General features: G+C 41.6%; 1 protein-coding gene across 3 annotated transcripts in view; it reads left to right on the top strand.

Moving 5' to 3' along the window:
- Bmper (BMP binding endothelial regulator) overlaps positions 1-15,981 on the top strand; it is a 254,257-nt gene that overhangs the window by 148,233 nt on the left and 90,043 nt on the right. For all 3 annotated transcript variants that reach the window (XM_045135611.1, XM_045135609.1, XM_045135610.1), the window contains exons 10-11: positions 472-576; positions 4,741-4,786. In XM_045135611.1, the coding sequence (XP_044991546.1) occupies positions 472-576; positions 4,741-4,786 (151 nt within the window). The remainder of the gene's footprint in view (positions 1-471; positions 577-4,740; positions 4,787-15,981) is intronic.

The following is a 15,981-nucleotide window of genomic DNA, read 5'->3' as shown; positions in this document are numbered from 1 at the left end:
TGCAGCGAGAAGCATCTCTCTGTCTGAGAAAAGGTCTGAGTTGCCAAAACCATGAGACAGGTGGACATAGCCACCTTGAAACATCCCAACTAACTGCTGATGCCTGGGATAAGTGAAACATTTCAATTCTATCAAACAGTGGGAAGTTAAATTTTGGCTGCTGCATCGTATTTGAAAAGTCATACTTCATTGTGGTCCATGGTGGAACTAAACAATACATGAGGAGCAAGATGCACACATGACTGGTTAAACACAAAAGGATCATTTCATATCCTCTTGGAAGAACATTCCCCAAAGGACACACACACACTCTTCCCTAACCTGTATACTGTTGATTCAATGTAAATACGTCAGAGCTGTGGCCTGACTGAGGCAGGGTTAACAGGCCCTCCTCAGCAGAGACAGCACACCTGTTACAACTCGGTGGCTTAGCTCCCACAGCTCAGCAGCGTCCTGTTCTCTGTCCTGCAGGATGGAGAGATGTGGTCTTCTCTCAACTGCACCATCTGTGCTTGTGTGAAAGGCAAGACAGAGTGTCGCAAGAAACAATGCGTGCCCATCAGCAGCTGCCCACAGGTATGTTGAGAACGCAGGCTGGCTCTCCTTCGTGTGTGCACATGTGCACATGGGCTTAGGGAGGCCAGACGCTGATGCTGAGGATCTTGGTCAATTGCTCTCCACCTTTTCCACCGAGGCAGAGTCTCTCACAGCAAGACTAGATTGCCAGCTTGCCCTGGGCTTATGCCACCTCCCGAGTGCTGGGATTACAGGCAGGCCACCACCTGGCAGCTATGTGGCTGCTTGGAGTCTGAATGCTGGTTCCTCGTGTTTTCATGGCAAAATTGACCCACTAAGCCATCTTTCCAACCCCAGAATGGCTTTCTGTTTACCTCAGACGATGCATGGAACCATCTCTGAACACAGAGTGCAGACTTCTAGAGTCTCACACCAAACAGCAAAACCCCTTTGTGATGCTTGCTATTTTCTTTTTTGCAAACCCTACTAGCCTTGCATGAAAATACTTCTTGGCTAACAAAGTCTTGCCTCAAGCCCCCTACTCCTTGTTGGCTTCATCCCATTCTATAAAAGACTTTTCCAACTGTCCTTGCCTACATCAGTTCCCTGGTTTCCTTGCTGGGTCTCCTGTTTAACCTCATAACCAAATTTTGCTCTTTCCTCCCTTCTCTCCCTTCTCAAATCACAGCTTTCTTCTTATATCCTAGGCAATATGTGGTTATTTATTAGCAAACTCCCACGAGGGCTCTCCTGACAAGGGGCAGCCCCAGTCCCTCTACTAAAATTTTCTCTCTAACCTTCCATTATAGCCCCAGATGGATACAGCGTCCTTCTGGAAATATCTCTTTTCAAAAACCCACAGTCCAGTGCCACAAATAAAGCCACCATTATCTTCTAAAGCCTGAGCTCCATTGAATTCACCTCAGCAACTTGAAACCTGTCAAGGTTTTGTACGTGTTGGGAAAATGTCAAACCTATTCAGTCCTTTCCAGTGAATGAAAAGAACATATCTGTATATTCAGAGCATGTCCTCTAGTCTCTGTTATAGAAAGCTTTTTAGTTTTATTCACATCTGTTATTATTGTAAACAAAAGTTGCTGTTTTTACTTGACTGCCAAGTGAGGCATCAGAAAACAACAGCTGTCGCCATTGCACAACTGAACACGGAGGAAGAAAAGGGGGAAAGCCTAATTAGTCTTGCTTTAAAAAGCCTGAGACATAAAACTGAAAACCTCCCATAAAAGAAAAAAAAAAAAAAAAGAGCTCCAATAAGCATACTTGAACACGGGCAGCTTATAAATATTCATTGGGAAAAATGGGATCACATCATTTCTGCCAGTCCTGGGGGAACCCTCAATGCTAATGAAGTCTCTAACCACATGCTATTAATAATGGGCTTCCTTATTCTACAAGACAACACTGGGATGCTGTGCCAGCTTGGTGGCTTGAGTAACTCACCTCAGCAGGCCAGTACAGGGTTTCCAGCTTCAAGTTCTGCCACTTGAAATGGGGTTGATGGTTTCTGCAGGGAGGTCGTGGCTTTTCATGTCGCATGGCGTTTTCTTAGTGTTCTTTTCTTTGGGGACCACATTCAGTCCAGACACATCTATCCCTCCAAGGAAGGCCTTTGCCCAGGCCCACCTCCCCCACTTCTTGTTGAAGTTTGTTGGTCCCCTGACCTGGCTCCTTCTTCAGAGACCACCTTTCCGTTTCTAGGCATCTTTCCAACCTGCCTTGCCATTCCTCCCCAGAGGCCAACGGGAGGTCTTTGGGAAACAGCTCAGGTCTACCAGGAAATCCTTAAAAACACAGCAAAAATAAAAACACCTTATGTTACCTCCCCTACATTGACTGTGGACACTGCAAAACAAAACACTCTTTCCAGAATTGATGGTTGCATTCCCTGTCTGCACCCCTTCCCCCCCCCCCCCCGTTAAACACCCCAGGGCAATGCAGTGTGACTTGTGGGGAGACTCTGAGGCTTCGGATAGGGGCTGTGGGATCACCGGAGCACTGTCCACTCAGCGTCACTAATACGTACTGAGAATTTTTCTGGTCACAGGCGAACCTCACTTAACTCGGAGGCCACTTCTCTGAGGCAGGTGCTAGGACCAGACCCTGCTTCCTCACCGAGGCTGTAACTGCATGTGTCCAGAGTCCCACAGCTCACTCCGTATCCCAGGCCCTGCAACTTCACAGCGACCTTCTTTACCTCCCACCTAATCGAGTGATGGGAGCAGCTCCACTTTCATTTTCTGGGAGATACTAATCTCTGCTTAGCTACAGATGTAAAGAGTCCAGTCACGTGTCGTTAGGAACTTAGCTTTAATCCACTGTGCTCCACTGGTAGAAAATGCTTTTCTTCACCCTCTTAGGGCATCATTCTATGGGCCTGGGCTGACCCCATTTGGCTTTTCTATGACATCATAGTTTTTTTTTAACTTTACTTTTTCTTATCAATCTAAAAGAGAGACAGAAAGAATATAAGCATACCGGAGCCTACTATGCCCCACCCTGTGCATCTGGCTTCCCATGGGTCCTGGGGAATTGAACCTGGGCCATCAGGCTTTGCACACAAGTACCTTTAACCACTGAGCCATCTCTCCAGCCCTGACATCATAGTTTCCAATGTGCCAATTTAGCATGTAATTCTAAATGGATGCAGTTCTTCATTAACAAACTGGCATTTAAAAAGTCATTTTGAGGCATTTAAGTGTTTATTTTTAAAACAACCAAACCTATTCATGACATAACTCAGCAGCGGTGCATGAGCAAAGTGTAAGCTTTGTGTTCCTGTTCTGGACCTTGGGCAAGGCCACCTCTCTGTGGCCTCTTCTTCCTTCTTCCTCCATAAACAGGGGATAAGATCACCTACATTTAGAGTGCTGTTGTGAAGTTCAAAGGAGATAAAGTTTAAGGGCTGCATAGCACTCAGTCCTCAGAATGTCACAAAAACCTGCAGGGGGAAAAAGAATATGGCCTTTAGGGCCACACAACATTAGGTTTACTTTTGGGTTCTGCCACCTCTGTGTTGCATGACATAAACATCTTCATCTATGAGGGGGAATAGCTCATAAATATTTCGTACTTCTTAATAACAATGACTATAATATTCATTAAACCTTAAAGAATAAGCTCATTAAAATCCTTATAAGTAACTCGATGTCAGGCCACATAGATAAAGTATCAACAGGATGCCTGTTACATGGCAAGTGCCCCCTAAATATTAATCTGCTTCCACATTTCTTGTTTATGATTAATCGCTGAGTCAGAGATGTCAAAAAGAGAAAGCCATTCTCTGATACAGCTTCTGAAAATATCATTTCTTCTTTAAATGTCCTGCAGTAAACAATGAAAACAGCCTGGGAGGGTGGCTCATGCAAGTCTTTAATCCCAGCACTCTGGAAGCTAAACTACAGGGATCGTAATGAGTTTCAGGCCAGCCTGGGCAACAGAGTGACTTGGAGGTCAACCTGGGCTAGAGTGAGACCCTGCCTAAAAAAAAAAAAAAAAAAAGAAAGAAAGAAAAATCAGACAAAACAGAAAATAAAATTGAAGAAAAAAAGAGAAGGAAAAACACAAGACATGCAATGTAGGAAATTGTACTGTATTTCTAGAAAAGTAATGGAAAATTACTCAGTGTTTCAGAACTCTCCACTTCATTGGCCTTGACTGTGTAACAGCGAGTTAACATGGATTATATATGACTTTGTCAAGGAAGAAATGTGACCGAATTTGATCTGTAACATAAAATGTCCACAGGATGGATGTGTCCTGAGCTTGGGTTTGGGGGCTCTCCCACAAGCAAAGACAGAAAGAGGCCTTGCTTGGACTGCAGATTGATAGACGTTCCTGTGTGCATTTATGAACTTGGTGTGCAGGGCTTGGTTTGGATATCAGGGAAAAGGTCAGATCTAGACTGTCTCCAACTTCCCTCCATGTGAGAAAAATCACACCATGCATCCTTTAGGTATCCTATTTCTTGAGGATAAAAACAGGAAAGCTTCTGGAATGACTTTGCCTGGCCTTGGAACCTGATACTTGAAGCTTCATGTTCATTATCATCAGCAGCATCACCACTGGGCATCAAGTTCAAATACTGCTGGACTGACTTTGTTGATTTATCTGGTATTAGGTTTAAAAAAGAGGTTTGTCCTCAGTGGATGGTTTCTTAGCACTAAACTTTGATTTTTTTTTTCCTTTTTTTCTTTTTTTCTTGACTAGGGTAAAATTCTCAACAGAAAAGGATGTTGTCCTATTTGCACTGAAAGTAAGTTCAATTTTTTTGAAAATATGTTATTAATATTGGTTTTGTATCTTGTGATTCAACAACAAAAAAACCAGTGACCTCTGTAGAGGTAGTGAAATTAGTTGTAGCCCTCTCACAGAAGTACAGCTGAAGCTAATGTGGACATTTACATCGTATTTTCTTGTTATGGGAAGTCAAGGAGACATATGGTCTGGTGGGGTTCTGAAGAGGAGCAGATAACTTAATGCACATTTGAAACTGCTAAAAGCATTTACTGTCCTGGGGGCTAAGATAATGATGCCCAGTAAAGCCAAACATCCATAATCCCAGAGGGCTTTTCTCCCTCCCCTGATAGATAATAACAAACAACTCTACTTCTTCTTCTCTCCCATCCCCCACCCTTTCTCCTGGGCATACCCAATGTGGCTGTCAGCATAGGTTTGAGTTGTGTTATTTTTCTCTGAAGATTCCATGTTCTGACAGACACCGGAGAATCTTCTATTAATATTAGAGGCAGGGCACTGCACTGGCTTTCACATCAGCCTCACATGGTGAATTGAACCTATATGTATTGGAAAATTGCCATTTTAGTGCTGAAATTCACATGGCTTCGAGGTCATTTTCTGAAGTGTGACCTTGAAAGAAGGATTTTAGAAATGCATTGTCAAATTGTTCCTAATGTATAATATGCAGGGCTAGATCCAGGTAATCAACTAAAAAGTATTATATGAGCCAATCAGGCACTTGGATCCACCTTTCATATGTAAACAGGTTTGTTTATTTCACTTTTTTGAAATCAGGGTTTATACTGCTCAGGGTAATCATTTTACTAAATGTTGTTTAGCACATCTTGCACTGAATGTAAAAGATGAAATTATCACATATTAGTATATATATACAACTGTTATCAACTACATGTTATTATTTTTAGAGATAGCCATGAAACAGTTATACACTAGATGAAACTGTTATCTGAATTAACCAAATGTAAGCTATAGAGTTAATAAATCTTCCTTTGAAGATAATGAAATATAAAGTCACTCAAAGTAGCTGAGTCTTGACTTATGGAGTTCAGAAATCCATGCAACAAGAAGGATTTTCTATGAGTAACACATCCAGTGATTTAAAAGCATCTGTATAAACTATTGTCCTTAGTCATCTTCCCAGTAAGTGTTTGTTTATACTTGGTGGGGCTACCTTTAGCTCTACTCCCTTCTGGGAATGAGAAACCTAGAATCTACGTTGATAAAATTTTCTTTTGTAGCCATGTCAGTGGACATGTTGTTTGAGTTTTTTTGTAAAGTGTCCTCTAGATAAAATAGAGATACACTTCATAGGAATTCCCAATATTTTGCAGTTCACCTATTCATGTTTCATAAGCACAGACATGTTATATTTGCCAATCCACATTGTTTTGAGGCAGAATCATAAAAATATGTGTGCGCCTTTGTACCAAAACAGTCCAAATCTTGAATTGCATGAGTTTATAAGAACCCAGACAAGTGACTATTAAGGTATTTGAGGGTAAAGCTAAATTTTACTGTTAGTTCATGTGTTATAGCTGGCCTATCCATATCTACAAGATTTGGCATTTATCAGAAAGAAAAGAAAAAGATGTAAAAAAAAGTTTTTAATGTAAGAAAGAAAGAAAGAAAAGAGGCTAGAGGAATGGCTTAGCACTTAAAGATGCTTGCTTGCAAAGCCTAATGGCCTGGGTTTGATTTACCAGCGCCCACGTAAAGCCAGATGCACAATATGGCCCGTGCATCTGCAGTTCATTTGCAGTGACAGGAGGCCCTGGCATGCCCATATTTTCTCTGTTAAATAAATAAATAAACAAAATATTTTTTAAAAAAGAAGACAAAAGGAAGGGCATGATAAAATAGAACAAAATTTTTAATCAGTCATATTAAATAATGTGCTTATGAAGCATATGAATGAGCCCACATCCTTTGTCACCCAGAGAGACAACTTGGAGAAAACCACCCAGCTGGAGAGGCACTGGGAGGCCACTGGCTGCACCTGCACCTGCAGGTCAGAGCAGGAAGTGCCCAGGCATGTGATTCTCTGTCCAAGTCTAAATTATATCATCAGATGGCTATTTCTCAATTTCCCCTGGTGTTCTTTCCATCTGTTTACTCTCTCTTGCTCTTAAGCAGCTCTTCCATCATTGCTGCAAAGCACATTCTTCTTGGCGAGGCTCATTTGTTCAGATTCAGTTAAGAGATGGGATGGCTTCCAACTTTTTAAGCAATGCCCAGCTTTCCGTAATGCATCTAGGTACACTCTCCTGATGGCCTATAGCTACGGCCTAAAGACCTCCTACTTCGAAATTCCTTTGTTATTATTATATTTGTTATCCAAGATTTGTAATAAACCTTTGAGCTCATGGCTCATTCTTTCCTCTTCAGTCAGTTAAAAAGCTTTTCAGCTATTTGGCTTTCTAGAGAGAAAAACTAAGACCAAGGGCTGCAAACTAAGGTTAGTGTTTTGTAAAATGACTGAAATGATTTATATTTTATGAAAACACCTCCCCCCACCTCATCCTTTAAACTACTCCATACTTTACAACCTCCATGTCATTGATGGCCTGGTCAGAAAGTTCTTTGCTTGGGGTCTGTTCTGTTTATTGCAGGACATTTATCAAATTTCCAGTGTAGTGCTCAAAGTTATATGAACCAGTAGTATCTCTAGGCATGTACCAGTGGCAAAAATCCCCTCTGGCTGGGAACCACTGATACTCCAAACAAGAACAGCCTGGATGAGTGCAGAGATAAATACCCACTGGACTAGTAGTAGTAGTAACTTACTTTCAGTACTTGCTGATTCAATGCAGCAGGAGAGTAAAATGAAGTTGTTCTTCTGCTAGTATAAAAACAGACCAGAAGCTACCGGGTTTAATTGAATATGTTTTAGTATTTTAATTCGCTAGCATTACAAATAGACACAAAGACAGAACTTCATTGCTTAAAAATTCTTGTCTTTGATTTCATTGCTAGGGAGCTAAAAATAAACTTGCAGACCACATTTAATGGTATGCAGTTTTTAAATAATAAACATATTTCTGACTTCATTGTATATGTTAATTCATATATTTTGAATTATTCCATTACTATTATTATTATTATTTCTGCAAGCTCCTTTCAGTCTTTTTAGAAAGAAAACTACAAGCATACATACATAAATTTGACTAAAAAATTCTCAAATTCTGTAAGGTATGTTTTGATTTTCTGTAGAAGTTAAATGAATATTACATTGTTTCCAACAGTGGTGGCCTTACCTTAACTGTTTCTACAGTCCCACAGAATTTCTTCCTGCCTGTGTTTGTCTTCATGTTGGTAGTGTCTGGGAGCTTTTTCCAGAGCAAAGAGGAAACAAAATAAATGTGGAGAACAGTTTTATAGGTCCCTCTTTGCAATAGTCATTAATAATGAGGATTTATTACTACATAGTAGGAAGCAGGAGCAGAGCACAAAACTATTGCACTTTTTATATCAGAGCTGGCCTAAAACAGAAGCTCCTCTTAAAAATCAGACCTGGAGGGGCTAGACAGATGGCTTAGTGGTTACAGTGCTTGCCTGCAAAGCCTAAGGACCAGTGTTCAACTCCCCAGATCCCATGTAAGCCAGATGCACAAGGTGACACATGCACAAGGCCATGCATGTGCAGAAGGCGACACATGCATCTGGAGTTTGGCTGCAGTGTCTAGAGGCCCTAGCATACCAACTTTCTCTCTCTCTCTCTCTCTAAAATAAAATAAAAAAATCAGACCTGGACAAAGTATCAAAAGCATGGCTACCTTGGAATAATTTGGGACATCTCTTTCTCGTTTTCTAACAGAAGGAACTGAATTTGACTTAGATGATTTACTTAAAACAAAACACTGAAGTGAACTAAATAAACTTTATAAAGCTTTCAGTCAATGCTCTTTGTTGCCAAGGTATGAAGCAAGTTCCCTTTGCCTCGACCGACTGTCATGTGACCGTCAGTTAGATGCCAGAAGACTCCCTGCTCGGGAGGACCGCTCTGCTGGTCATATACTGTTTACTTTATGCGGAGCACTGTTTTTCTAGTGCCTTGGCAAATAGTAGGTGGAATTTTGACCTCAGCACCACACGGAGACCAGCATCAAATCAATTCTCTGCTGGTTGGCAGCATATCTGTTCTCAGACCTGGAGGTAATATTTCAGTGTCAAAGTTTTCACTGATAAGAGAGGTGTGGGGGTTGTGGGTGTAGACGGGGGGGGGGGGGCGGGGGGAAGAGACTGATAGATTGATTATATGAGAGAATTTAAACTCCCAATCATCTAAAAGACCAAAGGCACTCAAAGGCAGTCCACACATGGTCAAGTTCACAATTGCATAACTCTGAGGCTGGTAGGGTAGAGTAAGCACAGATGTACATTTAATTGGGGGGGGGGGAAAGACCCTTAACTTCATATCCCCCAAGTCACAGGAAATATTTAATTTCAGCAACTCGGGTTGTGAGGAGGCTCACAGTTGTCAGGTGAGATTTTACACCTCCCAAGGGTTAGCTTCCAGCTGTGCACAAGCACATGGACTCTCTCAGCATGGGCTCTGTGCCTGCTTCCAGCAATTGGAGCTAGCCCCCGAATTTACCCCAGTTGGTTTTGTCAAGTCTCCCCTCCCCCCCCTCCCCCCATGCTTGATGCCTTTTGGTATCTCTAATTAAGTAAGGTGACTGTAGGAGAGGGACTAGACCAATAATTCCATTAATCTCCTAGTGGGGGGTGGGATTTGACGAAACAGTGACCTTGGAGCCTGTTTTATGAGAAATCTCCACCGATAGAGGCTCTGCAAATTAGTCATTCTGTGTTTGAGCAAGGTCTCTGGCCTCTGGGACTAAGTGACTCCAGGTCCCACAGGCTCAATACTCCATCCTTCACTCGGGAAAGCAAGGGAATGTGAAACCAGAGCTTGACACGCTTGTAGAGTGAGAATTCATGGTGTTGACTTTAGCCTTGCCAGGGATGTGTTAAGCTAAGTGGCCACTGAAATCTCTGCCCCAGCATGTGGAGCTGACTTTGACGCTATTCGTGAGGCTGGCCAGCGGGCAGTGGGAAGTGAACACATCAGTCCACATGTGCTGGAGTGGAGACAGCTTGCATGTAAAAGCATGGGAAGGAGGATTTAAAAAACAAAATCAGGTTTTGTTTGTTGATTTTCAGTGCTATTCTACTCGCTGTTACTCTAAGTTGTCTTTGGTCATTTGGTGCAAGAGGAGATTGAAGTCATTCCCTAATAACTGGTGGATCATCTTGATTTACCACCTTAGTCAATTTTTTTGGGTACACTAGGCAATACCACTTATTGAATGCTAGTATCCTGTAGAAAATGACAAGAGGTGGCCCACTGGCGCTAGCAGCAGCAGTTAGTACTTGACCAGGCTCAGTACGCCAGTGTCCCGACATTTCCAGTGCTGTCAGCAGCGTCACCAGCACCATCATTGGTTAGCAGTAACAGCAATAGCAGCAGCAGTAGCAGTGGCTAATATTTACTTGTCATCTGCCGTGTATCTAACCATTGTCATGGTGTTGTTAGTGTTGATCTGAGTCTGGAGGGTACTTGCTAAGATTACAAGTTCTTGCGTCCCAGGACAAAGAATTGCACCAGGGGACACTGTTTATGAAGAAAGAGAGAGGCACTCCTGAAACTTAAAGTGAATTCACCAGCTGGGGCAGGACAATACTCAAAAGTCTCATGCCATATGTGTTATAATGTATAATGTCTGTGTCTTGTCTATAGAAGGTTTCCAGTCATCCCTTCCATTGCAATCTGTCATCTACCTATTTATAACGTAATATATGTATACAATATATATTTTAAAATTTTATTTTACATATGATAACAAATTATGCTCTTTTATTCCCTCACCCCTTTTCCTATTTCCCGGGGAGTCCTCCTCACTGGGGTGATGGTATTCGCTGTGGGGCATGAAGGCCTCGGGCAGCCCCTGTAGAGTACTGTTGGGATCCATGCCTCAGGGCATACTTACCCCTCTGTGACTCTTACAGTCTTTCCATCCCCTCTTCTGCAATGCTCCCTGAGCCATAGCAGGCCTGTAGGCATATGACTCGGTGTTGAGTTCTCTGTAGCCTCTGGATTTCTGCTTTGATAGGTTTTCTTTGATCACCAGGACTGTCACCATTGCCCTGGAGCTGGTTGTCAGGCTAACAGTAAGAGCAGTATATATGTATATACATTAGGGCATGTCTGAAGTACAAGGCAAATTGACAAAACAAATGAACAATTCAGAGCCTCAAACCGTGCTACTAAAAAATACACTTTGTGAAAAACTCTGTGTATTCAACCACACATCATGATATACAAAGTCAAGGCTGGTATACTCCTTTGGAGGTCTTATCTCCTAAGAGTAAAATAAGATCAACAAAATTTGTAACTGCTGCTCTGATGTAATCTCAGTGTTAGAGTAGGGCAGGTGTTGGGATAAATGTTATTCATGCAATCTGCTGCTTAAATATCACAATGATTCTGCCAAGTACATGTTATTCTTATCCCCATTTTACAAGTAAAACATTGGAAGGTCAGAGAAGTTAAAAAGAATGAGGTCTGGCTGGAGAGATGGCTCAGCAGTTAAGGGACTTGCCTGCAAAGTCCAACAACCCGGGTTCATTCCCCAGTACCCACATAAAGCCAGATGCACTAGGTGGTACATATGTCTGGAGTTGTTTGTAGTGGCTGGAGGCCCTGGTGCACCCATTCATATTCTCTCTCTCTCTCTCTCTCTCTCTCTCTCTCAATAAAATATAAGTAAAATATTTTTAAAAAATAATGAGACAAACTAATGCCCTAATCCATGAAACTCTGAGGCCCACACTACTATGTTCTCTCTTGACTATATTTTTATTCATTTTTAGATTTGCCTCCAAATATATATGAGATTTTTCATCTTCCTTCTGTTGCACTTCTGCTTGAAGGGCGTTGGGTTTACTCATTTTTGAACCTCTTTGATCTCCTGGGTTATATTTGTTTCACCTTTGGTGGGAATATGAAGAAATAACCCACTGTCTAAACTGTGTTTCGCATTGATATGAGTGAGCTGACACTCGTGCTCTCCGTCCCTAACCACTGTCTCCTTCTTCCACTGTGCTTTGTGACTTTCCTTAGTTTATGGGTCTGCTTTCTTTTTGCCTTCTCTTCTTTTGTAAACGCACAGTCCATGTCCACAGTGATCCTTCTGTGGCTCCTGTCTCATCCTGGGTTCAGAGCTGTCTGGATGTTCAAGTTCTTTATCTTGGCCACTTCCTAACAAGATGTGGACTTGGGAGATCTCAGCTTCTAAGCTTTCGCGGGAGTACATTCTCCTTGCAAGGACCTCATTTGAATTTTATGAACAGTCCCTACCTTCGACTCATCAGATTATGTGGTTGGGAGTTGGATGGAGGGGATCATGGTTGTTTCCAACCCCTATTTATTCATGGACTTCTGGCATCCACATGGTCCCAGCTGCACATGTACGTAGGCTTCATGTTACTTCTCATATTTCTGAGATTTTTCTCCACTGTTGCTAATCAAGTTTAGTTGATTGTCTCTTTGTGGTTTTCTAATCAATAAGTTCCTTTTCATTCCTATGACTGCTGGACCTCAATCCTATAACCTTGCACTAATGAATGCCCATCTCTTCCACTTCAACCCTTTTTTGCACATTACTGTCAGAACCCAAACTTGGCCTTCATAACAACCAGCTTCCTTCACTGCTGTAGAGTTTCTGAAGGTCTGTGTTATAAATCTCTGGAGCTGAGGAATACTCCTAAGTAATATTTTCAAAATGAGGTCCTCTAATAAATAATTAAGATACTCTGGCCATGCGTGTTTAAATATGCCTCTTTACTACAACATCCTCACGACCCTTCCTATGGCAGCAGCCACAGTGAGCTTTCAGGAGGGGGTGAACTACAAAGAGCCACCCTAATCAATTTGTGTTGCAGAGCTTCTAATTTTTTTTTTAACTTATTTTGACAGCATAACAGGCAGGATTGATGTTTCATAGGGCACATTAAGAAATGTTGGTTCTTTGGAATATATTTAAACTTCTCAGGCTAGGCAATAAATCTTAGGCTAATTTACTTAGACAAGATGAGTATTTCACATCCCCTGTAGCAGCTAGCAGCTCCCTGCTTAGACAGATCATTTTCCTGTTCTTCTTATGCAAGCCGCTTCCTTCCCATGCCTGTAACTTATTGGCATTCTTATGGCCTACAAGGCTCACTCCATTCTGGTCTCAAATCTACATTTTATATGTCATGTGTGAATGGACTCAACTCTCACACTGCATTTTCAAAAAAACCATCTACACTTTATATGCCATAGTCTTAATCATGGAAAGCTAATAATAACTACGAGATGAACATCTACTTTATTCTTGACATCTTTTCAATGAGCCTGCAAGGTAGTTACTACAGGTAAACAAGCTTAGGCTATATAGTGAATTTGCTCATGATTTTATAATCACTACGGCAAAGGAAGACCAGACTTCCAACTTAAAACTGTCTTCAGAAGCCCTGGCGCGCCCATTCTCTCTCTCTCCCTCTATCTGTCTTTCTCTCTGTGTCTGTCGCTCTCAAATAAATAAATAAAAAATTTTAAAAATAAAAAAAATAAAAAAATAAAATAAAACTGTCTTCAGAGCAATGTGTTCAATGTTTGCAGACTCCTTAGAGCCTCAATTCTAGATACCAGATTAATTTATTGATATGAAACTCATCTGTACTTCAGGTACACAGCTCTTTTATTTATAAATAAGTATTTCTGGTAGAAGAGGAAGGACATGATTTTAGGTTAGAAGAAAGATAGTAGGGATAGTAAAAGTGTATTTTCTATAACAAGCTTATATTAAAATGTAAGTGTGCAGCATTCTGGAAGGTGCTCTGGAGGATATGACTAACAAAATAATACAGATCTTGAGTTTGGGAATTTGAAGTTGGGAAGATAAAATGGAAACACCTTAAATAGAAAAACCATACAATGTAGTTTATAATGGACATCTAATCTCAAATTCAGACACTACTAGAAGACTGTTGTAGACAGTTCCACATTGCTGGGATGAACATCCAAACCAGACACTGTTTTGGGGAGGAACGGGATTTATTTCAGCTTACAGGTCCAGAGGAAATTCTTATCTATGGGGGATGAATCTGGTTCCCATTCATTAATCCAAGCAGAGAGAGAAAAATCACCGTCAGCCAACAGCACAAGAAAGCAGCAAGCAGGACACCGGAGCTCACACCTCTCTGCACACCTTTGGGTTGGAAGTCAGGTCCATCCCCTAACACACCTCAGGGCTGGACCTCCGGATCTGACTTCAGTGGCACCTCCTCCAGCCAGGTAGCTGGAGACCCAAGTTACAAGCTTTAATAAAACATCCGAGGGCTGGAGAGAGGGCTTAGTGGTTAAGGCATTGGCCTGCAAAGCCAAAGGACCCAGGTTCAACTCCCCAGTACCCACTTTAGCTGTGTTATACTTTATGAGGCATGTTGTCTTGATTAAGGTAAGGAAATTAGACCTGCAAAGCAAGGTGAGGAGTTACTGCCCAGCTGAGTATTGGAGAGAATGGATTTGAATTTGCGATCAGTGCTCTTGGCACCAGATACAATCTTCCATATTCTTCACTTTTCATATTTTCCCTTATATTTTTGTTCTAAGAACACTCATGAATTATTCAGTGAATTAACCAAAATGCTAGAGAGATGGCTTAGTTTTTAAAGGGCTTGCTTGCGAACCCTAAGGACCCAGGTTCCATTCCCCAGGACCCACATAAGCCAAATACACAAGTTGGCACAAGTGTCTGGAGTTCGTTTGCAGTAGTTAGTGGCCCTGGTGCACCCATTCTCTCTCTACCTGCTTCTTTCGCTTTCTCTCTTTCTCTGAAATAAATAAATAAATAATTTTTAAAAAGAGCAAAGTCTTTAGGGTATATGATCAGAAGAGGTAGAGCCAGGTCAAATGGTAGATCCATTTTCAGATTTTTGAGGAACCTCCATAGTGGTTGCACAAGTTTACACTCCCACCAATGCTGGGTGATGGTTCATTTTTTTTTCCCCTCACATCTTTGCCACCATTTATTGTCCTTTGTTTTCTTCATGATAGCCATTTTTACCAGAGCAAGATGGAATCTCGAAGAAGTTTAGTTTGCATTTCCCTGATGACTAAGGATGCTTAAAATCTTTCTAGATGTCAATTGGCCATTTGTATTTATTCCTTTCAGTGTTCCCAGGCAGTTCCTTGCCTGTTTTTGGAGTGGTTTAAATGAGAACTTATGTCCCCATAGCTTGAGGTATTTTTTTTTACTTTAAAAAAAAAAAAATATATATATATGTATATATATATATATATATATATATATATATATATATATATAGTATCATACTCTTTTTACCCCTCACCCCACTCTCTTACCCTGGAATCCTCCTTAGCAGGGTTATTGTAATCACTGTGGGGTCATGAAGGAAGTGTGGAGCATGCCTCAGGGGATCCCTACCCTCTCTGTGGCTCTTAAAATCTTTCCACCCTCTTTTCCACAGTGTTCGCTGAGCCATGGCAGGTCTGTTGGCAGTCTGATTTAGTGTTAAGTTCTCTGTGGCCTCTGGATTTTTGCTTTGATAGGTTTTGACTGATTATCATTTTTGTCACCATCACCCTGGAGCCGTTGTCAGGCTAGCAGTAAGAGCAGAGTTCATGTCACTGCTTCCTCTGCATCTCTCCTGGGCCCTGGTAGATGTGCTAGAGGTGACAAGTCTCATGGTGGGCAGTTGTCTATCTTCATGTCTTATTGGTAGATCTTGGTTCTCTGCCATTTGCTCTACCATCTGTAAAATAAAACAGATTCTCCAACCACAAGTGAGAACAGCTTGAGTTAAAAGGGTTATACAAAATCATTTGAGAAGTTTTTCTGTGTGCAAGCCCACTCTTCTTCTCCAGAGTGCAGTGGGGGGTTCTGACTTGGTTTTCAGTACCAGATATGAGTTCACTCCCACTGACAAGACTTCATGTGCAATGAAAAAACACTCGGTTATCTGCAGAGGCTGTGTGACACTATTGCACAAGTATGTGCTTCTTGTCCAGTTGGTTGATTTTGTAGGCTACAGGGTCCCCTCCTTATTTTTGTTGTTGGTTACTATTGTCCTCCAGTGGCTCCCATAAAGCTTTCCAGCCCTGAAGGCTAGCAAGGAGGGAGC

Source organism: Jaculus jaculus, chromosome 16 (assembly GCF_020740685.1).
Source record: "Jaculus jaculus isolate mJacJac1 chromosome 16, mJacJac1.mat.Y.cur, whole genome shotgun sequence".
In the NCBI taxonomy this organism is placed as follows: domain Eukaryota; kingdom Metazoa; phylum Chordata; class Mammalia; order Rodentia; family Dipodidae; genus Jaculus; species Jaculus jaculus.
This window is presented reverse-complemented; position numbering and strand designations above follow the sequence as displayed.